Source organism: Mesoplodon densirostris, chromosome 1 (genome assembly GCF_025265405.1).
Source record: "Mesoplodon densirostris isolate mMesDen1 chromosome 1, mMesDen1 primary haplotype, whole genome shotgun sequence".
Taxonomy (NCBI): Eukaryota; Metazoa; Chordata; class Mammalia; order Artiodactyla; family Ziphiidae; genus Mesoplodon; species Mesoplodon densirostris.
In genome coordinates, this window is record NC_082661.1 from 30,272,411 (window position 1) to 30,294,868 (window position 22,458).

Below are 22,458 nucleotides of genomic sequence, written 5' to 3' on the forward strand. Positions count from 1 at the left end.
CACTTCTCCCGGGCTCTGTCAGCTCTGATTTCCCTAAACTCTCCCCAAAGCCCAAGGACTCGAAGGCTTGGACTCTGGAGACAGAGAGACTCAATCTGAAGTTTGGCTCTGCCACGTCCCAGCCACGTGACCTTATACTCCTCAAGCTCCCACGTCGTCTATAAAGTGGGGATGACACAGTACCTACCTGTTAAGGTGGTTGTAGGACTCAGTGGGAAATTCGTTCAAGGACTTGAAGTGCATGGCACGCAGCACCCCACCAACAGTCACTGTCCCAGCCCACCCCCCAGGAGTGACCCCTCTTCTGCACGGTTACTTTTCTCAACGCTCTTGAGTTTTAGTTCAGGGTGTTTGCAGAGTTCTGGAACATAGAAAGCCAGCCAGCACACACCACCCTCAAATAATCAGGGTCAGTGTTCTGAACAGAAGGAAAGGACCTCCTCCCACCTTTGTGATGTCCATACTCCTCTCACCCTCCCTGCAACTGGGATGACTGTTACCAAGTGAGTGCGTTGGGTGTTTAGTTGGACTCGGGTAAATGGGTGCCCTTCTGACCTCAGGCCAAGTGTGTAATGGTTTGTGGAATGCTAGCAAACAAAACAAACAAAATAAAACCTATCAAAGCAAGAGGAAGGCGGGAATCTTAGAATGTTTCTGTCCAATACCAGTCTCAGTGAGGGCATGAAGAAACCCCTCCTCCTTAATTACCAGGCGATAAGCACCGCTGCCTCTCTCTACCGCACTTGCAAAGTGGTTCTCTTCAAATAGCTCAGTGACAGCAAGGGCGTATAATAATATTTTCAACGACAGAATATTTTCAGCTAACATACAGGCTGAACTGTGTTTTAGACTTTAAATAGTAATACGTAAAATCTTATCCACATGTAAAATCATAGCATGGTTTCTTCTCTACCCTTGGTTTATTAATCACCTGCAAATTTATCTTGAATAAATAAAATCAACCTGGTGCCAATGGCGGGGCATCCAAAGGAAACAGTTGTGCCAGCAGCTTGTCTCGGGCAAGCTAATTCCCTATCGCTTTGTGCCTCAGTTTCTCCACCATGAAAAATGGGGATCAGGAGATCTTAATGAACAATCATGGTTCAAACGAACAAAGGAACAATAACGGTGACAAATAATGAACAGAATAAAGCTAACCGAAACCAGGGCCTTTAGAAAGCCAGGGAGCAATTGCCACGCAGCATTATCTTGGAACAGGGGGAACAGGATGCTGCTGGCTGGGAGTAAGGGGACAGCCCTCCCTGTGGAGCTACCTTCACAAACTGCACGTCGCTGAGGATGTGGACTGAGTAGTCGGGTGTGTAGAGGTTGTTGCTGCTACTGCACAGCTGGGTGTTGCTTCCCCCAAAGTCGCTGCGCTCACGGCTCGGAGACTCGGAGCGGTTCAACCCGCTGCAGCGGGAAGGGGACCGGTTTACTGCAGAGGGTGAGAGAGAGGAGAGGGAGGAAAGGGAAGGAGGGAGGGGTGGGGAGGAGGGAGAGGGGAACAGAAAGAGGGAGAGAGAGAAAGGGGTGTCGTTTACCGAGGTCTCGTAGTACATTTAGGTGATGGCAACACCGGGTGGCGGACTGGGCCCTCTCCCCTCCCATCAGAGCCCAGGAAAATGCCTGGCCGCTCCATTTACGAGGAGCAAATGCCTAAGGCCTCGTGGCCCCACTCAGCTCAGGTTCCTGCTCCCCACGACCTCTAGCAGCGAGAAGCTGGGTGGGCCGCTGCCTTTCTCGGTTCTGGGGTACATGCAGGAGATGAGGACCCTTCTGTGAGTGTGGGTTGCTACCCCAGACCATGAGACCCTCTACTGGGGTGAGTTCTTTTATATAAACTCCATTCACAAACCTTCTTTTAGGAAGGCTGAGGCCTTAGGTTTGCCCTAAAAACCACCTGTCGCAGCACAGGGAAGCAGCCCTCACCATGGTGAGGCATTTCAGAGGGGATGACGCAGGCCCCAACACTGGCAGGGCCAGGGACAAGCGGAGGCCCATAAACCATGTGGAAAGATATTTAAATCACATCAATAAACTGTTAAAATATGCTCTATCCTTGTCTTTGACAAATATAACTTCTTAAAAACCTAGCAGGCCAGATGAGGCTCCTTAAGAGTTTTGTGCTGGAAAATGGGCTGTAGGGGGAGAACCAGCTCTGCCCTAGGGCTTCCTGGCCCGGTCTCCCAGAGCTGTTTGGGTGGGGAATTCAGGACTCCCATACCTGAAACGTGGTCTAGAAGGAAGAACACAGCTCTGGGTGGTACATCCCTTTGGCTCTGTGAACTACTCACCCCACAGAGAGGCGTGGAGCTGAGGAGGGCCAAAGTGAGGCCCCCTAAAGGGTGGGTCTAGGGCAGGGCTCTTTCTAGGCTCAAAGGCTGGAGGCTGGAATAACCCTCCAGGCCTTCTGTCAAAGGCCTCTTAAATGTTTAGAGCCGGCTTCTTTTTCCATTTTCAAGAACCACTTCTTGGGAAAGTTCAATTAAGACCACATCACTTGGTTTCAAAATGGACTGTGTGAACTACCCTCCCAGGATCAACAGAAGAGAAGAGAGGTTCTTAAGGTGACCCTAGCATTATCTCCACCATAGAATAACCCTGAATGAGAGACCGCAAAGCCCCTCCCATCCCTCTGCTTCCCAACTGACGCCACTCTTCATTTCTTCCCAAAAAAGAGAAATGGGAGGCTCTCAGCCTCTCCTAACACAGATTCAGTTCAGGGGCTCCAATGAAGAGTCTGATTCCTCAGAGATTCTGCTCCTTGGTTCTTTCAGGGAAGAACCTTGGGAATTTAATTCTGTCTCTTAAGATAATGCTGCCATCCATCAAAATGATTAGCATCTATTTGGAGTGACTTCTGGAGGTCTGTCGATCTGTTTAGCTGCCAGGCTGTTATTGTTGTCTGGCAAACCATGTAGTAGTGGAAAGACTAAAATGACAATAGGTTGAATCATTTTCTCATTAGAGCCAGAATAATCACTGCCTTGATCAGATTATAGAATTAAGGGTTCCACCTCCCGTCTTCCCCTTCTCAGTAAGTGTCATTCACATACATGCTGTTACTTAAACCAGAAACCTGGGAGTCTCCCGTGACTCCTGCCAGTCTGTCAGCCCCACATCAAGTCTCCACTTCCCCGACATAATAGACTCATCTGCCCCTACCTCTGTCTCCACTCAAGTCCCAGTTACCATCACCCTCGCCTGGACCACAGTCTGGTCTCCCCAGTTATAATCTCATAATCTGTTCTCACCTCAGCTGTCAAAAGCACATTTAAAAAACACAAATCAGCTTCCTGTTGAATCTCAATAAAATCCATACTCCTTGCTGTGACCCCTAAACCTCCTATGACTTGAGGCCCTACTTTCCTGTCTGATCTCATCTTGGGGCTCCCTCTCCTCACCTGCTTGTTCTGCTCTAGCTTACTGGCCACCTTGGGGATCCTCGACCATGTAAGCATACCCACCTCAGTAGATGCCATTTCCCCTGCTCCCCCTCCCCCCATTTTAGCACCATTCCCACCCCTGCTCTCACTTCTCAGTCATTAGGTCTCAGCTGAAACACCACCTTCTCTGAAGACCTGGTCTGGCCACCCTAAGAAGATTACCCCTATTTTCCTCTATCACTGTCCCCTGTTCATCTCTTTAAAGCACTTTTCACAAGTTTTAATTAATTACATGTTTGCATTCATTTGTAATGTCTACTCAGTTCGATGATAAATTCTATGAGGGCAAAGACCTTGTTTTTCCTGGTCGTTGTTGTACTTCTGGTACCTAGCACAGTGCCTGGCCCAGAGTAGGCACTCAATAAAAAAGTACAGAATGAACAAATCAGCACCTAAGAATCCCTGAAGGAGTTTTTATTTAGAATCTAAATTTTGTTTTAAAAGGTTTCAGGGCTCTCAATCACCCTGGAATCAGAAGGCTTTCCCCCTGCAACCGAAGTCATTTTAGGGAAGCTGACTTCTTGAAGTGAGGGGTGGGTAGAAGAACACTCCAGAAATGCCCTGGAGCGTTAAATAGTGTGCAGTGAGAATCCAAGGGCACCAAGAAGCCTCAGGCCTTGGCCCCATAACTTGAGGAAGAGGCCGCAGGGAGCATCAAGACCTTCTGTCTGTCTGTCTGTTTAATAAGAGCATGTGAAACGGGGGCTCCTGGAGTCAGGTCTCCTACTTATCTGCTGGGTGACACCAGAGTGACCAGGGACCGAGAGGGACAGTGATGGTGCCATGGAGAACAGAGTGAAGCACCAAGGTGACTGTAAATAGCAGTAACATTGGGCAGAGAAATACCCATTTCATGTCTGGTCCTGATCCCCTGAAAACAAACCAATGAGGTCTGGCTTGCCTAGGCCCACTGTGGCTGTTCTGGGTGGTGACTGACTAAGTAAGTTGGTGGTGTTTCCTCAGGGCTGTTTGTTGTGGAAAAGAGGGGCAGGCAGTCCTGCAGGAGTGCAGCTTCTTTGGCGTGAGGAGAGTCTGGAAATCACACCTTGATCTGGTGGGTTTTATCCTCAACTCAGTTTGGAACCAAGAGAGAGAGTGTGGGCAGGCGTCTGTGGTTTCAGTTACCCTGAGGAATGACCATTGCTGCTTGATAATCCTCCACCTTGCCTGGTGGGACACGTGCTTCACATACCCCACATCTGCTGCTCTACATCCTCATCCCTTAGGTCATAATTCAAGATAGGGTCAGGGAGGCTGACAGGGAACCACAACCCTATTGTATCTACTAAACAACTTCTGCCTGAGTCACTTCTACTCCCTGTTGGAAACAGAGGAAACAGCTTCATCCCTGATCTCCCCAAAGCTCTCATCTTCACTGGCACCCAGCACAAGCATGTCACCCTGCTGTCACTCACAAGGACCCACATGTCAAACACAAGGGACATCACGGTTGTGCTGGGAGGAAAAACATGTCTTTTTTTTTTTTTTAAGTAAAAACAATGCTATTGAAGCTTTATTCATAAAATCCCAAAGGATTCCCAACACCAGAAGATACAACTGTCTTACAAAGGTCGGGTATATAAAAGCAATTTTTAAATGACAAAGGAATCCTCATTTCATGACAAAGAAAGTCCCAGCTCATCTGAGTGTTGCGCAAGATCACTGTTTTTGTGTCCCAGAGCCTTACATTCCTCAACAGGTAGGATGCTGATGACTCGGCATTTTGGTAATTGTGCACATACACTCGAGAGGTTCCTGAGCAAGGGAAAGTGAAATGCTATTAATAAAAAAAAAAAGAGAAGAAATCAGTAACAGACGAGTGTCCCAGCAGCATGGCAAACTAGTTCAAGTTGTATAATTCCCCCTGGCATTTCCTGAGAGCACAGAGGCACAGCTTGGGGGAGTGAAGAGAGAAGGAGAATCCTAAGCACAGTGCAAAGAGGTCTGAGAGGCGACAGATCAGCGTGAAACTGACCACAGGACCCCTCAACGGGGCCCAGGCCAAGCTTCCGACATATCCCTTGCCCACTCTTGCTCTTACGTCATACCTTCAAGCTGGCCCTGGAGAGACTGGCAGGAGGGCAACCCTGGGGGAGGGCAGGGTTTCCTGCTCTAGACCCCCAAGTGCTGTGGAGAAGTGTGGCAGACCTCATTCCTGCGGACTTCACGTGGTCAGTCTGCAAGAGATATCTGTCCTGGATGGCAAGTTGGAGTTACTGAGGTTGGGTGGAGAAGACACTGGGGTAAAATTGGGTCGGGGTGGGAGAAGGGGAGGAAGAGGATTTTAAACTGCAATTAGGACTGGATGGAATCTCCCCTCACTCTGCACTAATAGGCAGGGGCCCTGAAAACCTATGCACAGCTCTGCTTTACTCATGACACCTGTGTCTGGAGGGCTTTCGCAACTCTATCACAGGAGCAGGACCCATGGTACAGAAGAACATCCCATTCCCCTTTTCAGTCCGGGGATTTGAGAGGAGGTAGGGCTCAGCAGCTGCTCGCTTACATCTTTCAAAGCATCGGTGAGGGGCCTCCCTGGTGGCGCAAGTGGTTGAGAGTCCGCCTGCCGATGCAGGGGATACGGGTTCGTGCCCCGGTCTGGGAGGATCCCATATGCCGCGGAGCGGCTGGGCCCGTGAGCCGTGGCCGCTGAGCCTGCGCGTCCGGAGCCTGTGCTCCGCAACGGGGGAGCCCACAACAGTGAGAGGCCCGCATACCGCAAAAAAAAAAAAAAAAAAAAAAAAAAAAAAAAAAAAAGCATCGGTGAGGGATGGGGAGGAATAGCTCACTCTGGTCATCGTCACTGTGCCATGGGGCATCCATCTGTGTTCTCTAAACTGGATGGGGGAATTTAATTACATAGGCTTATAGGACTACAAACTAGGATTATTAAAATTCATCATTCTGGGGTAATATTCAACATCAGACAACCAAATGCCAAAAGCTCTCTGTCAAAGCTACAATGTGAACTCTGCAAATCAGCCCAAGTTAGGAGTCCAGATGAATGCGCTCACGTTACATGGAGCTTTAATGGTTCCCAAATGTTTACTATGCAAGAGCCGACCCAAAGGAATATTTCCACTTACATTTCACAAAGTAAAAAATACTATTTTTAGGTACTCCCTTTATATTCTGGGGAAAAACTAACCTCACTGATCTCAAAGTACCTTACAGATGGACAACTGGGCATTGAAAAAGGACCCTTGCTTGCGACCTCTCTCCTGTCTTTGTGCTTTTGTGGAAGGACTGTCATGGGGAACTTGGAATCATCTCCACCATTGGGAGAAGAAAAAAAGGGATGAATCTGGGGAGATCTGCAGTGGGGCCGTGTACTCTCAGCAGTTTCGTTTTTAAATGAAAGCACCTGCAAATCTGGCTAATTACACCGCACTCTGGAGGTAATCCACACACCACTCTGCTCTCCTTATTTCAAATAAGTCTCAAATAGAAGGAAACTGCCTATGGGTAATGGTGGCAATATTTGGTGTAGGGAGCACTGGCCTCAACCCAGAGGGAGCACCTTAGTTCATGAGCACAGCTGTTTTCAAAATGCAGACAAGTCACAGCCCTCTAGAGGGCACAACACGCCCACGTTCAGAAGGGCAGCAAGGTCCCGGCCTAGAACAGGACCTAAGAGGCTTGGATGCCAGTCCTCATCCCTCTACCTTCTTACTACACCTTTGACAGTGACCCAGCGGCTTAATTTCTCAGAGCTGCTTCCTTACCTATTGTTGCCCAGCAATAATTCCTAACTTCCAGGGTTTATCTAAGATGGAGTAAGACATAATATATGTAAATTAATGTATCTGGATCATAAATCAAGTATGGGACCAGAGTGTGCCCAGAACTGCTTTCCATAAAAATCCAATGACTGAGGCTTCTTCTGCTGATATGGAACAGAAGCAAGAGCTACTGGGAAATACCAAATTATAGGTCCTGGGGATGTCACCCGGTCGCTAGGAAAGCTTAGCGGTTGGCTACAGAAAGAGATGAGACAGAAGAAGGTGGGAAGAAAAGAGCCGAAGGAGAAGCAGAACGTTCCCATCTCTCAGTTTTTCCTGCTGCGCCCGTCACTGCTCCACTCTGCAGAGTTAAACCAAGGGTGGAAATAAGCTGGCCTTGCCCTCCCCTGCTTCCTATTGGGTTTCCAGTCATGGAAAAGGTGGGGGGGGGGAGGTTAAAAGAGCTCTCAGGAGCACATGGCACCAGCCAGAGTTGGATCGGAAGACTCAGTACCTCCTAGGGGGACTGCACAGCAGAAATGTCACCTTAATTTTCATAATAAATACCGATGAACTAGAACTAACCTTCTTATAAGTAGGAAGTTATAATTAACTAGGTTGTCTGGTTAACTGAGGGTTAATTAAAAAAATATATACTCCTGCTCTCATGCTTTCATTCTTTTCTTTTCTTTCTTTTAATGCTTTGATCCTTTTAGTTGAAAATCTTTTAAAAATGTACATCTTTCCTTTCTGCTGATGAAGCTTCATAGCACGTTCTTCATTCACCAAGATTCCTCACATGGGAAGGATCTTGAAGGTCCATGATGTGGTCATTTCTAATTTTGCGGGCATGTGGGGGTGACCACCTAGCTGGGGAGGGTACCAGATTGGCATCTCCCATTGACAGTACTCCTGTAGTCATCATGAAGGCATGAGCTCTCACAAAGCAAGAAAAAAATTTATTTTTTGGTGGACAATCTCCACTAAGTAAGAGAGAAAACTTTGGTGAAATTTGAGAAGGTGATTAAGTCGTCTCGTACAGATAAACATGGGAACCAGATGGTTTTTGATGGAAAAATGTGATTTGTGAGAAAGTAGAAACCAACAAAAGTAGTTCTGAAGTTGCAAATTTGGGGGTTTGAGGTCTCAGAACAGAGCCTTTTGAATGTTGAGGGTCTGCTATACAGACAGTGAAATATAACTGGATTCTTGATGCCTGAGGCTATGGTGGGGCCTCAGAATCATTGCCAAAGCATTGGGATAAGGGAGACAGATGTAGAGGGTATGAGAAATGGGGCTGTGCTTTAACTTCAAGGTAACTTAACAAACACATTCTTAGTTTGGTCATTACTTGCTCCATGACCCTAAGAGATGAACGACTAGGATGAAAACAATATAAACACTTAACTGATTGTTCAGATTCATTACATTCTACTCAATCCTTGAGTTACTGTGTGGCTCTGTGAGGAGCTACTTTACCTGATTAAAAAAAAAATCCAGTAACTTTTATTTAATTAACAAGAGAGGTTAAGCCTGATGAAAAGTTGTTTTGAAAATTTTACATATCGCATCCTTTGTATGAGCAGAGCTAGAGAGGATATGGTCACTACACAGTAACATTACTAGAAAGATAAGGAGGGGTTAGTGGGTTAGCTAAAGGCAGAGACCACATAGAAGAAAAGATGGAGGAAAAATAGGAATAAAGCACTCTTTCATTGTTTCTTCCTATTTTTCTTCTGCTGCACCCCTTATCCCTCCATTCTGCAGTCAGACAAATGATAAGGAAAAATCCACACCACTCCTCACCCCACCATTTCTCCATCTACGTACACAGATATATCCTTCGGTGCTAAGTTCACAAGTGACACCATTGAACCAGCAATGCCAGGTCAGTGAGTACAAGTGAGTGTTAGCCGTGCAACGTGCTATGCCTTAGTCCTGGAGAGACTAGTTGGGAGAGACTAGTTTTCACGTGGGACAGTGACAGAGACCAAAGGCCTCTTGCAAACCCCATGGATCTATGGAGATCGAGACCCCATGCATGTTTACCTGGGGAGCCTGCCAGAGAGTCCCCTCTGCTGAAGGCGAAGGTACGAGACACAGAGACGGGCACTAAAGAGTCAAGGATTTGTGAGTTGCGTAAGGGAAGATAAACATAAAAGGAGAGAGACAAAGAGCAAAGCATGTGAGACAGTCTGTTCCCGGATCTTCACAACATCACATTTCTCTGCCAAAGTGAATCTTGCCTCTGGAAACACGGAAATTGCATCCTCTCACAAAGTCACTCTCCAGAAAGAAGAAAATAAAGTAGACTTTGCTGAAGGTCTTCCAAAAAGATGCACAATAATTTCTGAGGGGATCAGACCCGCCAATGAAAAGAACAGGCAGTGCCCCAGCAGGGAGTGTGTGTGGGCAGTGTTCTGTCTGAAGCGCCTTTTGGAGCCAGCAAATGTGCTGGGAGCCCAGCACTGCATTCCCGCTGGGCTCTCCCAGCTGCCTCAAGTCTCCAGCTCACCTGTGGGAGGGGTGAAAGCAAGTGCATGCTCCTGCTAGGGGCATCCTCGAGGAAGCTGTCGCCTGCCTCAGACTCCTAGGAGCTCCCTCTGTGGTCACAGTGCTGGGGAGGAACTGTGCGTGCCTAGAGCCTTGGGACACAGGAAGGGCAGCATGTCTAGCAATCTTAATGTAAATCAACTTGGTAAACTAAATCAGTCATTTCTTTGCAAGTACAAGTGCTCCAAAGCACCTCTCTTCTTATCCGCTTTTCCTTCTCTCTCTTTCCTCACAGAGTCTGAAATGCTGCTGGCTATCACTTGGGGCCTGGGTTGGGTGGAGTGTGTAGCAATACTCCAGTCCTTTCCCGATCTTGACCCTGATCAAGCAGTGTTTCTGCATGGGAATCTGTTTTCATCTCTCTTATCTGGTCATTCCCAGAGTCCCTTCCAAGGACCTAAATGAAGTCAGAGTGCAGGTGACAGCACACTGAAATAGGTGGCTTCCATAGTCTTAGCTGCTGAGCCCGATGACTTGCCTGAAATTATCCAATAGTACAAAGGAGTGGGGAGGGGAAAGCCTATACCTACCTGATAATCATTTGCTTTGTCAAATAATCATATTCTTTGTCAAAGAATATTTTAACAGGCCCCTAGTGTCACGAGACACACTGGAATAAGAAACCCCATTGTCTCAAGAAGAATCCTAGCACTTCTGGGCCACAAATTACATGTATACCCAGCCAAGTAGATAGGAGACTTGTTCTCTCTCCAATTGCACACCCCTGTGGGCATCTGTTCTGGTCACGCTGAGCTCAGGCCCCGTTCCTCCAGAGTGCCAGGCTCACCATGGTCCTCCTGGGTTCCCTGGCAATCAGAACCAAGACAAAGGAGATAGTGCTGACTGTGTTCCCTTTGCCCTGCACAGGAAAACCAGAGGGACTTATTGTAACCTCGAGTTCAACTTTGAGGCATTGGTCACAGGGCCAGTGTTCTGGCAAACTCATTGTCTCCTTTATTACCCTCAAGGCTGACAAAGCTCTAGGCTGGCATCAAGGACAGGGGTAGTTTGGTAGACTGAGACCCTACAAGAGTTTACTGCCTTGTGGCTCAGCTTAAGCTCTTTCTCAACCTACAGGTGAGGTCCTTGGCCAGTGAAAGATGCTGGGTGGCTGGACCTGGGCTGAGAGTGGACCTGGAACAAGGGGGGGCAGTGGGTGGGGATGGTGGTCTTTGGAGTTCTTCACACTTCGTTGTATTAGGTAAGGAGGGCTTGCGGGGGGAGGATGGAAAATGTCTCCATACCCCTACAGGCTAATTTAATTTCTTTTTCCTCCTGAAGATTGATAAAGATGCTCATAAGTGTGGAGAGGAAAAGAGAGGTTAATATTTCTTTTTAGTTAACCAGTTTTGAAGGAGAGATTAGTGTTGCAAGTTTACTGTGTCTCACGTATAAAATAGAAGGATTTTGATAGAAAGAACTAGAGACAGGAAGGAAGGAAAGGAGGAAACCAGATAACACATTCTTACTACTTAAAAAACTTTTTTTTTAAAGAAAGAAAGTCATCTAAATCAGATGGGCTTGGCAGCTTTAGGTAGCTCTTTTCCCCTAGAGTTCCCACCTCTTTTGGTCTTGTGGAAGAGCCAGAATAGGGCCAACATGTCTAGGTAACATTTCATATCCCAGGAGTTACTCTACCATGAGCAATCCCCAATGTGATGGATGGTGGAAATCTCCTTTAGGGAACCAAGGTTTACCAGGTCCTCTAGACCATACCTCTCCCACCTAGACTTCTTGTTCTGAGAACTGACACTTCCTTCATCAACCTTAATTGAGATTTGTTGGTTTATATAAGTATAATAATGTACGAGGATTTTTTATTTTACAGCTCTCCTTCAACTCATGTTGGACCACCCCTAGGGTGTGGGCAGCTACTTCAATTTCATTTCAGACATCTGCTGGGCTAGGATGTGAAGTTACACTGCAAATTGTTCCAATAATTCCACATAGAAATTACATTCTGGAACATGATGGATCTAAAATCTCTATTTCATTGTGCTGTGTGAACTAGTCAGGATACCAGAATGCATCTAGGTAAATCACCAACCTGCTGGGTGATTCGGAGCAAGTCATTTCTTTAGTTTCTCTGTGTTAAAATGGTATCTATTTTTCATGTGCCACGGATTGTGATATCAAGCTTTGGGTCCCTCTGATAAATCCCAATAAAAAGCACTATGTAAAATCTTTCTTATGATGAGAAAAAACACCCCTTTGACATTAAAATGGCCACCATAAACACTAAGAGCTGAAAGCAATGCAAAATTCAGACCGGTGAATCAAAGAGAAATCTAGAGAAATGATGCTTTCTGGATCACACTTATATCAAAATAAATGCCATGCCCTCTAAGCACAAGTGCAATAACTTATGCAGGAAACAGAGAGAAGGTAGAGCACAGAAGGCACAGAACACACCCGCCAGCAGCCCCGTGCCAGCCCCCACCAGCATGCACGGCCAGCTGCAGACACTACTCCACCAGCTGAGATGTGGTAAACGAGGAAGGAGAAGCAGGTAAGCAACATACGCACCAGCCTGGGACTTACATCCTAAGATCTTGCAGTCACTTCTTACTAACCCCCACAGACACAATAATAGCGTATTAGGGTTTGCAAGTAAAGGACAGTGGGTGAATTATCACAGCAGCGAAGGAAAGGCTGAACCTCCGCCAGAGCACACAAACCACCTGCCTGCATTCCCTGGCAGGTGACAATAAATGGTGCCTCCCCTCACAACCTCCCTCCCCGGTCATTCGGTCATTCGTCATTTGCACGTGAGCAGAGAAGCAGCAGAAAACATTCCAGACACGCAGAAACTAAGCCCCCTGCGGTCCGTGGGTACCTGGCAGAAAGCAGTGTTCCTGGCAGAGCATACAAAGAGGCTGCCAGCATTTGTGTTAGCCCTAGCCCAGGCTGAGAGTGCTCGGTCCAGGTCCCCAGAGTGGGCTGAGGCAGGACCACAGCAGGGAGGATGAGGGAGGGGTTTGAGAGATACATACGAAGGACAGAGGATCCAGCCAGACTTCCAACCTTCCGCACATCGTTATCTAAGGACAGAAGGATGCAGTGTGTTTCAGAGGCAATTCAGAAAACACACCTTCTTAAAGGAATTCTCCCTCTTCCGCCCCACCCACAGCACCAATCAACCCTGTAAAAACAGGGCAATCAGGTGGAAGTGTAAAAAGCAAAATAAACTTGTCTTTTCATATTGAAAATTACCACTATCCATCCCTAACACTGGGTAATGTTACAGTCTACCATGTACTTCCACATCTAAAGCCCGGGAAGGTAAAAGGCTTGTCCAGGGTCCATAACGGGAGTCATGACTTGAACCCAGATGCATTTTCTCCACTGTCCCACTGCTTCCCCAATAAGCTATGGCTTGGAAACTGGAATACCTGAGCAAGCAGTGGTCATGATGGCTGGGACACCATAGTAGGTGAAGGCTCCGTTCTCGAAGCGAAGGCCTTCCTTACCAACCTCCACCTCCACTTTACCCTGGAGAAAGAAGGAAGTGTACTAAGGGTGTGGACAGCACTTCCAGATCTACTAGTGACTACGACCCTAAGCACTTCTGCTTGGATAGTAAGTGGACTTAAGATCTTATCACAGGGAAATGTGAATTCTGTCTGGATACGTTTCAGAAACAGCAACTCCAACTTCAGAAGGCCTTGGCAGTAAATTACTTGCTTAGTTCATAAAGCAGCATCCCGTCATGTACATCCAAGCTTTCCTTGCAGACTGTAATGGCTCTTCCATGATGCGGGTCCAGGCACCAGCTAGCCCAGAACCCCGTAAACTGCCCCACGGGTGTAGTCTGAGACTAAACCATCTCTAAGCCTGGCTGAGATAAAGCCTGATTCTGTGAGAAGCTTGTGCATATAGTGTGCGTCTATGGGTCTGAAATCCACTGCATGGATCCGCCCACACCCTATGAGGCCTGTACTATTTTTATCCCCAGTTTATAGATGAATCAATTCTGAGGCTCAGAAAGGTTAAATAACTCGGTCAAGGTTAGTTAGACTTTAAAGCTAGATCTTCCCAATTTCTGAATCTACACTCTTGCCACTACATTTTACGTCTCCAAGATTTATTTGAAAATGGTTAAGTTTATATTAGGCATAAGACTCTATGTGTTCCTTGTGTTATATAAACGATGTAACAGGACGCTTCTCCATTTCCAACAGTAAAGAATGCAACTCCATTTCTGGAGAAGAGAGGGCATTTTATTGAGGCTATCTGGAAGGATGGGTGTGAGGTACACTACCGAGTCCAAGCAGACAGGCTGCAGGGGAACTGTAATAGAGAGGCCCTTTCTAAGTCAACGTGAGTTTAATGAAGATTTTAAGGCAATCGCTGTATTTAGGGCTCACCAGATTCTGTTGGAAAGAGACAGGGAATAGGGACGGAGCTAATGGTGGAGCCAGGCCAGGACACCAGCACTACCTAGTACTGGAACCATGCCTGACACTTACTTACAGGCCTTTCCAGGCACCCAGGGCAAAGGGTGACTGTACTCCTGTGAGTACTGGGAAGATGCTGCCCCTCTTTCATTTGCTCATTTATTCCCTTCCCAGTCTTCTTAAGGAGAAGATTAAGGGACTGCAAAGGCTGAAGTGTGGTCGAGAGAGCGGATGTGTTCTGTGCACTTCCAGGGAGCACAGCAAGGACCAGTGGGTGGAAATCAGAGACAGTGAGAGTTCAGCTCAACAGAGAAAAGGGCCTGCAACAAGAAGTGTCTGCAGTTTGGGAGGCAGTGCACAGTTGCATTCCCGGGCATGGCCAAGCAGAGACAAGGAGGTGTTAGGGATCCTGTAGGGCAGCAGGTTTGGAAATTCAGCGACAAAACCCCTCTGCTGGGAGGTACCCACTGCATCCCACCACAAACATCGCTGATGTCAGGTTAAATGCCATCAAGATCCCAACACTCCAGGACGCCAGCCTGTCACATCTGTCCCCTCTGAGCGTCGCGGACAAACACCCACACCAACTGGCCTTGCTCCCAGGGCAGCCAGCCGAGCCTTGGAACCTGGCACAGAGGAGGCATGGCCATTCCTCTCCAGTCTAGAGAGGTCCTGTCTTGCCCTTGGGGGGGTCTGTGGCTTTCCCACTCACCTGAAGAAGTAGCACAAAGTAGTCCACAGGGCGGTTGCGCTGGTACAGGTAGTGTTCCGGGGCCTTCTTGTTCTTCTCATCACACTTCAGCTCCTGGATCACATTGGGATGTTTCAGGAGCCGGAGCAGGATCTTCTCCGAGAGGTACAGAGACTTAAACGGCTCCACTTCTAGGGGAGACCGGGAGGCAGGAGGAATTGGCAGCTGGGAGGAGTAAGGGTGGGCACAGCCAGGGCCACTCATGCTCTCAGGCACCAAGCTAGCAGGATTCCTGCAGTTCCCTTGGGTGGGTGGGGTTCTTAAGCCCACGTGTGTGTCTCAGGCCCTCTGGGGATGTGTGTCCCTGCACTGGCACCTCAGGAGAAACAGGTCACCATTTTGGCAATGTCAGTTTTGTTATTATTTTTCTCCTTGATTTTATTTAAAGCTGCACATAAACTAAAAAAAGAAGAAAATCCTGCCATTTGTGACAACATGGAGGAACCTGGAGGATGTTATGCTAAGTGACATAAGCCAGGCACAGGCACAAATACTACTTGATACCATTTATATGATGAATCTAAAATAGTAAAATTCATAGAAGCAGAGAGTAGAATGGGCTGGGGGAAGGAGGTAATGGGGAGGTATTAGTCAAAGGGTACAGGGTTCCGGTTAATGCCAGATGAATAAATCCTAGAGATCTACTGCACAGCCTATAGAGCCTAAGAGCAATACTATCCTGTATACTTAAAAATTTGCTAAGACAGTAGATCTTATGTTAACACACACACGCAAAAATAATAATAACAAATAAAGAGGGTGGGAGGAAACTCTTGGAAGTGATGGATATGTTTATGGCATAGATTAAGATGATGGTTTCCTGGGTGTATGCTTATCTCCAAGCTCATCAAGTTGTATACATTAAATGTGTACCGTTTTTTTGTATATCAATTATACCTCAATAAAGTTGTTCAAAAAGCAACAAGAGGGACTTCCCTGGTGGCACAGTGGCTAAGAATCCACCTGCCAATGCAGGGGACACGGGTTCGAGCCTTGGTCCGGGAAGATACCACATGCCGTGAGCAACTAAGCCTGTGCACCACAACTACTGAGCCTGTGCTCTAGAGCCTGTGTGCGACAACTACTGAGCCCACGTGCCACAACTACTGAGTTGGACATGGATAAGTAAGCCATGTAAACATGGCTAAAAAAGTTTTAATGCTACAATCAAATGAAATACAGAGAATTTAATCTGACTTATTTGTATGACATGTATCTGTTGAATGAAATGAAACTTCAAGTTAACAGGAACAGTTAATTATTTAAGTGTGAATTTCTCAATAATGAGAAGCATCACTGTATCATATTTACATATTAATAGATATTATTATTTATATTGTTATGTTATACTATACTATTATGGTATGTCATTATATTAACAGATACAGCTGTTTTGTTCTAGGAAATCAGACAGCCAGTAATTAAAGAAATCTGTATTTAGAACTAGATAACATGTTGAAAACCCTAAAGAAGCTCCAATTTATTTATGTATTTGTTTATTTATTTATTTATTTTCTTTATGACCTGAACTTTAAAAAAATTTTTATTGGAGTGTATTGATTTACGATGTTGTGTTAGTTTCTGCAGTACAGCAAAGCGAATCTGTTATACATATACATATATCTACCCTGTTATGGATTCTTTTCCCATATAGGCCATCACAGAGTACTGAGTAGAGTTCCCTGTGCCATTCAGTAGGTCCTTATTAGTTATCTATTTCATATATAGTAGTGTGTATGTGTCAGTCCCAATCTTCCAATTTATCCCTCCCCACTCTTACCCCCTGGTAATCATAAGTTTATTTTCTACATCTGTAACTCTCTTAGAAGCTCCAAGTTAAAATTTTCTACTTTTTAGTAACTGGAACAGTACTAGCACTCATTATATACTCAATAAATACAAGTTAGATTAATTAAATATTGAACTTAGTAATGTGTGTGATCATTCTGGGTCAGCACATTAATTAGGCATGGATGAGAAGGTTAGACGGTTCAAAGACAAACTTTACTTTCTTCACAAGAAGAAGTTTATCTTTGGATCCTCTCTTTTTTTTTCTTTCTAAAGATTCCAGTATTCACAATCCACATCTGTATTTGAAGAACTCGCAGCTCACAGGCCTACATGGCCCCTGGAGGGTCTGGGCCCCAGGGCCTTTGTGGCTGCACAGGACATCGCCTGTCCCTCCCTGATGAACCCTCTGGGGACCACCAACTCCTGCCTTGAAGCAGGTGGAGGAAGGGAAAGTGCAGCGGTGAATTCCTCAGCCCTTTTTTCGAGTAGAAGAGAGAAAAGCAGAGTTGCATTATGCTCACTTCCCCACCTAGAAGATCAGGCCTGAGGCTGAAAATGACAGTACCTGGAGTCCTGTCGCCCCACCTAAGATGACCTCCTCTCCTGGAACAGTGGTTCTCAGTCCCAGAATTGGAATTAGGTCGTAAGGTACTAAAAGTGATTGGTGCCTGGGTCCCACCCTCCAGAGCTGCCTTGCCTGCCTGGGGTGGAGATGCAGGCGGGCAGAGTCATCATACCTGTGGCCATGAAGCGGTGCGTGGCCAGCAGAAGCTGTGGAGAGATCTTCACCCTCATCTCCGAGTCAGAAAGCTTAAACAAGGAGAAGTCGTGCCGCTTCCTCTCCCTGTGTGGGACCCTCTGCTTTTTCCGATTGTCGGCTGTCGGGACAGGGGACACATTGCAGCTATCTCAGAATCGCTAATGGTTTTTTGGAGGTTTCACCATAGTCACCTGAGACAGATAGTTCCTTTGGGACCACGGGGATTTCTGGAAAGTGTCCACTGTAGGTGACATCGCAACATCTCTTTCCCAGAGACTGGAAGGATGTGGATAAGGGATAGGAGGTGGGAGCCGCTGCCATGTCTCAGTGTTACTCGCACTGAAGTGGTGAACAGTGGAAAAGGGGAAGGCCAGCCTGGGGCTCCCAAGTTCAGGTTTCTAGGGCTGGCCCCCCTGCTTACGAGCTGTGCAAGCTCTCTAAGCATCAGAGTGTTAGTGTGTTTTAATCTATACAATAAGGTCAGTGATTAATCATAATTTTTCTGCTCATCTCAGGAGTCTCTTATTATGAGACTCCAATCTGAACCTATCTGTGAAATGCTTACAAAAGAACGTTCAAACACGAGGAACTTGCACTCTTAGCCTCAAGGACTTTGGCAGGGCCCAGGGGGTTTCTGCCTCTGCCTTTCTCCTGTCCCCAGAGCTGAGCTCACCTGGTCTATTCCTGCTGATTTAAACCACACTCTGAGTGGTACCTGAGGAATGCCACCCAAGGGAGGAGGGCAGTCATCCCCTCTCCCCACTCACAATTCTCTTGCTTCAACCCTGGCCCCTCCATGGGGAGAGAATTGGGGGAAATAAAGGAAAGAAGGAGGAAAAATGGAAATAGCCCTGTAATCCATAAAGGTGTGGTCTCTGGGTGGCGGCCTCAGGCAGGACTATTGTGATTATTGATTGAGAAAATCTCTGCTTTTTCCAGTTTAATTTTTTCTTCCTGCTTTTTAAAAGCTTGTCTTAAAAAACATGTTTAGGGGGTAAGGGGAATGTTTTCTTTGGTCATGTCTCTTTTGCTTTCCCTTAGTATTGAGTAAAATTTTGAAACTTTAGTCTATCTTAACCTGTGCTAAGGGGAGCAGAGAAACAGATTTGGGTTTTCTCCAAAGTTGGCCTAGAGAGAAACAGGGCTGCAGGGAACTTTCAGTGCAGGCTGAGAGGACACAGTGGAAATGAAAGGGAATGAACTCCAGGGACAGGGGTTCCTTTGGACTCTCCCCCTCCCTTTGGAGCTCACTCCACCACACGATTGGGTTCCCTTCTAGAAGAGAGAAAGTGCCTTCCACTGCACTGCTCTCTTGTGGACTCTCAAGTCTCTGCCTTGGACTCTGGGCCCTGGCTTTAACAATCCTTGTGTCTGGCTGCCACAGTGGTGAGATACAGGCCCAGCTGCCCTGGGGGTCAGTGTCCGGGGAGAAGTAACACTGTATTCCTGGCTCCTTGGCCTTCTCAAAACTCTTAAGGATTCATGCCAGAAGCTTATTTATAAGAGTGGGAAAACCCTCTCCTTTAGAGAGAGGACGGTTAGGCAAGACAGCAGCAAATACCTGTATCAGACCAGTCCTTTTGTGTGACTAGTGAGTAACCTTCCGATTTGCATGACACGTTTGTCTAAATATCTCCTCTCCCTCCTCCAACAGAATGCCAGCGAACAGTTCATTATTGGAGAATCAGTCTTCTGATCTCCCTCTTCATTTCTTCTATTTTATTAGTGAGCGTTTGGAGTATTAGGTCGTTCCAACAAAGGCCCTAGGAAGAGCTTACTCATTTAGACCCCTGTCACTACTATCAGCCACTAACACTTTAGTGTGAATGTTTTCACCACTATATCTATTGAGACACTTGGGAATTCTAAATCATGAGCCATGGGCAGAGGTGGAGAAGGGAGAAAGGAATGGGGGAGGGAGAAATTAACCCCTAACTCAAGATGAGCCCAGCCAGGGCTCCACAGCAATAGCAGACACTGGGACACTCCTGCTATGTTTCGTTAAGGCCTGACCCACTTTTAGGTCTCACCCCAAAGGGAAGCACTCTTTCTGCACCACTCACTGCCTTAAGAGTCTCAAAACCTTTTCTACAGGGAGCTAGTCTCTGAACAGCTGCCTCTAGCAAACTAAGGATAGGGGTCTGGAATGAGTCATCTGAGGGGAGGAAAAGGGACTGCTGTCCCAGGTGATGAAATGCATTCAGGAGGAGGAAACAACTCCTGGCCTAGGGACTCCCATGGATTTAGATAACACTCCCATCCCTGAGGAAAGCAGGCCTTTGTAATGTTTGCAAGCAAAGCTGTGATAAGGCTCAGAAACTGAAAGCAGTCACTATCTGCAAGAAGGAGTCCGTGTTGTTCCTGAGGGGGAGTGGGGAGTGGGGAGAGGAGGCCAGAAAGGAGGGAGCAGGGACCAGAGCCAGGGGTGGGAAGGCGGGAGAGGGAGAAACCAGGAGGCAGGGCTGAAAACGCACAAGGGACAAGAGCGACTAAAAGGGTGACTTCAGGTTTAGCTTAGGTTGTGGTGGGCAGTCTCATGAGTCTCTACGGCACACGGACGTTTTGAATGAGTAGATCCTGAGTGGAACCCCAGGGGGTGCTGGGGTCTGTGTCTAGGTGGATGAAGAGACAAACCAGGAACAGCACGGGGGACAGAAACAAGGGCAGAGGGGTCATCCGAGGTACTCTTTATTTCCTTTGGTTCCTTTTCCATCCAAAGGCCAGGAGGTCTCCTTTTCATCGTCTTGGCTGTGTTCCTGAAGGTTCCCTCTGGATAAACATTTAGCTAGCACACTCTCAGTGACTCAGGGATGGTTCAAGTCAGGGCATCTTGCCGTGCCAGCTCCTGGCAGGAGGGGGCTGACACACAGCAATGCCTGGGGCTTGTCCTGACCCCCTTTTACACTGTTCACCAAACTAAGCCAGCTCTGAGAATCTCAGAGAAAAATATGATGGTCTTGGACAAGAGCCAAGGCTGTGCACTTACTGTAGAGGTCAGTTTCATCCAGGATCTCCGACTGGATGATCTCCTCTATGATGTCCTCCAGTGTGACAATGCCCATCACCTCATAGAAGGGGTCCCCTTCTCCCTCATTATTCACCCGCTGGACAATGGCCAGGTGAGACTTTCCTAGAGATGAAGGAAGTCACAGTTAAGCATCTGGGACATTTTCAGAGAATTTTCCTTGTGAGAATATTACACTAAGTTGACCTCTGACCAGTCTTGGGACTCAACCCATCCCAGGACCTCTTTAAAATATGAAGTTTGTGTACAAGTTCTTATAAATGCAAACTTTATACTTTTACATCACTGCCTCTTCTTAAGAAAGTTACCTAATATAAACAATGTCATTTAAATGTTTTTTTTCTGTAACTTTCCTATGTTAGCAAGTATATCTAAGCTGAAGGACGATGAATAATCTAATTGAGAGAACAAGAATTTGGAGTCAGAAGAATTAGGTTAGAAGCCTTTTTCTTCCAGCAAACGTCCCTGCCCCCACCCCTTACTATCCCAGTGACTATCTGTGCAACTAATCCTGGATAAATCATTAAACCTGTACTGAGCCTCAATCTTCTCATCTAGAATTAGGGGATAATACCAGTATGGTGATTTTCAAACATGGCCCCCAAATTCTTTGATATGCCTTCTACTGAGAGGTGTGGTCTAATCCCATCCCTTGAGTCTGGGCAGGTTTGTGACTGCTTCAACCAATAGAGAACAGGGAAGTGTCTTCTATGAGGCTTCTGAGGCTGCATCATAAAAGGCATGTATCTTCTGCTGTAGAAACACTCTAAGAAGTCTGACAAGTATCATGAGGCCACCATGGTGCAGAGGTCACATGTAGGTGCTAAGGTGACAGTCCCAGCTGAGCCTGGCCTTTCCGCCATCCCACCAAAGTGCCAGACAGGTTAGGGAAGAAGCCATCTTGGCAGTGGATCCATCCCCACCACTGGTGTCCTCCCCAGCCATCTAAGACGTCTCCAGCTGGGGGCACAGTCACAGAGAAGCAGAGATAAGCAACTCCCACTGTACCTTGTCTGAATTCCTGACTCAGGAATCTGTGAGCATAATAAAATGATTGTTGTTTTATGCTTCCAAGTTTTGGGGTGGCTTGTTAGCAGCAGTGGTAACTAGGACAACCAATATCCATAAGGTAATTGTGGAGCTCAAATGACCTAGTGGATGTGTGAAAACGCTGTGTAAACTATGATGTGTCATAGGTAGGTAGTTAACTGACTGCCCAACCACTGAATAACAGTTAACATTTATTGAGCTGTCCAACCACTGAATAATAGTTTTAACATTTATTGAGCTCTAACTACGAGCCAGGTACTATTTGGAGCAGTTTACACGTATCAGTTCATTTAATCCTCTTAACGACCCCTGAGACAAGTACCATTATTATCCCTATTTTACAAGTGAAAGAACTGAGGCACAGATTGGTTAAGTAATAAGCCTAAAGTTACACAGCCTGTAAGCAGCGGAGCTGGATTGTGAACCCAGGTAACCAGGTTCGTTCCTAACCTAGCGACTGAGTCTTACCTAACAGTCCTGCTTCACCTTGATTTGTCTTCATTTGCCGATAGATGCATTTCCTGGATCTGTTTCTAAAATGTCAATCTGGGTGGTTCTTTTCTTGGCTAAGAGAACATCTCCTTAAATTAGGAGAATATCTAGGGTACTGACTCAGATGTTATTCTTGCCAAAAAAAAAAAAAAGGAAGTTCATGCCTTATCATTACAACCCTTTATAAACTTTTGCTTGGCCATTGCTAAAAATATCAGGTAAGAGGAGCAGTCAGTTTGCCAGAGGCATAATTAACCATTAACATTTAAACAAATGAATTTCTGTATCAAATACCTCAAATCACAAGATAGCTACTTAGTGGGATTTTTCATAATGGGAAAGATGGTATCCATATCACTCAAGAGTGGTCTCTAATTTCCTCTCTACCTTCAACGCATCTTTCAACTTACTCCCAAACTGATCTGATCAGGCCACTGCCCTGCTCAAACACCTGCCAAGCCTCCCTAG

General features: G+C 46.5%; 1 protein-coding gene across 1 annotated transcript in view; it reads right to left on the minus strand.

The window, feature by feature from the left end:
* Window positions 1-22,458, minus strand: part of CNNM1 (cyclin and CBS domain divalent metal cation transport mediator 1) — a 47,017-nt gene that overhangs the window by 8,347 nt on the left and 16,212 nt on the right. The window contains exons 2-7 of the mRNA XM_060109322.1: window positions 20,410-20,553; window positions 17,401-17,541; window positions 14,834-15,003; window positions 13,117-13,216; window positions 12,718-12,765; window positions 1,275-1,438 (exon numbers count right to left, since the gene is read on the minus strand). Coding sequence (XP_059965305.1) covers window positions 1,275-1,438; window positions 12,718-12,765; window positions 13,117-13,216; window positions 14,834-15,003; window positions 17,401-17,541; window positions 20,410-20,553 — 767 coding nt within the window. The remainder of the gene's footprint in view (window positions 1-1,274; window positions 1,439-12,717; window positions 12,766-13,116; window positions 13,217-14,833; window positions 15,004-17,400; window positions 17,542-20,409; window positions 20,554-22,458) is intronic.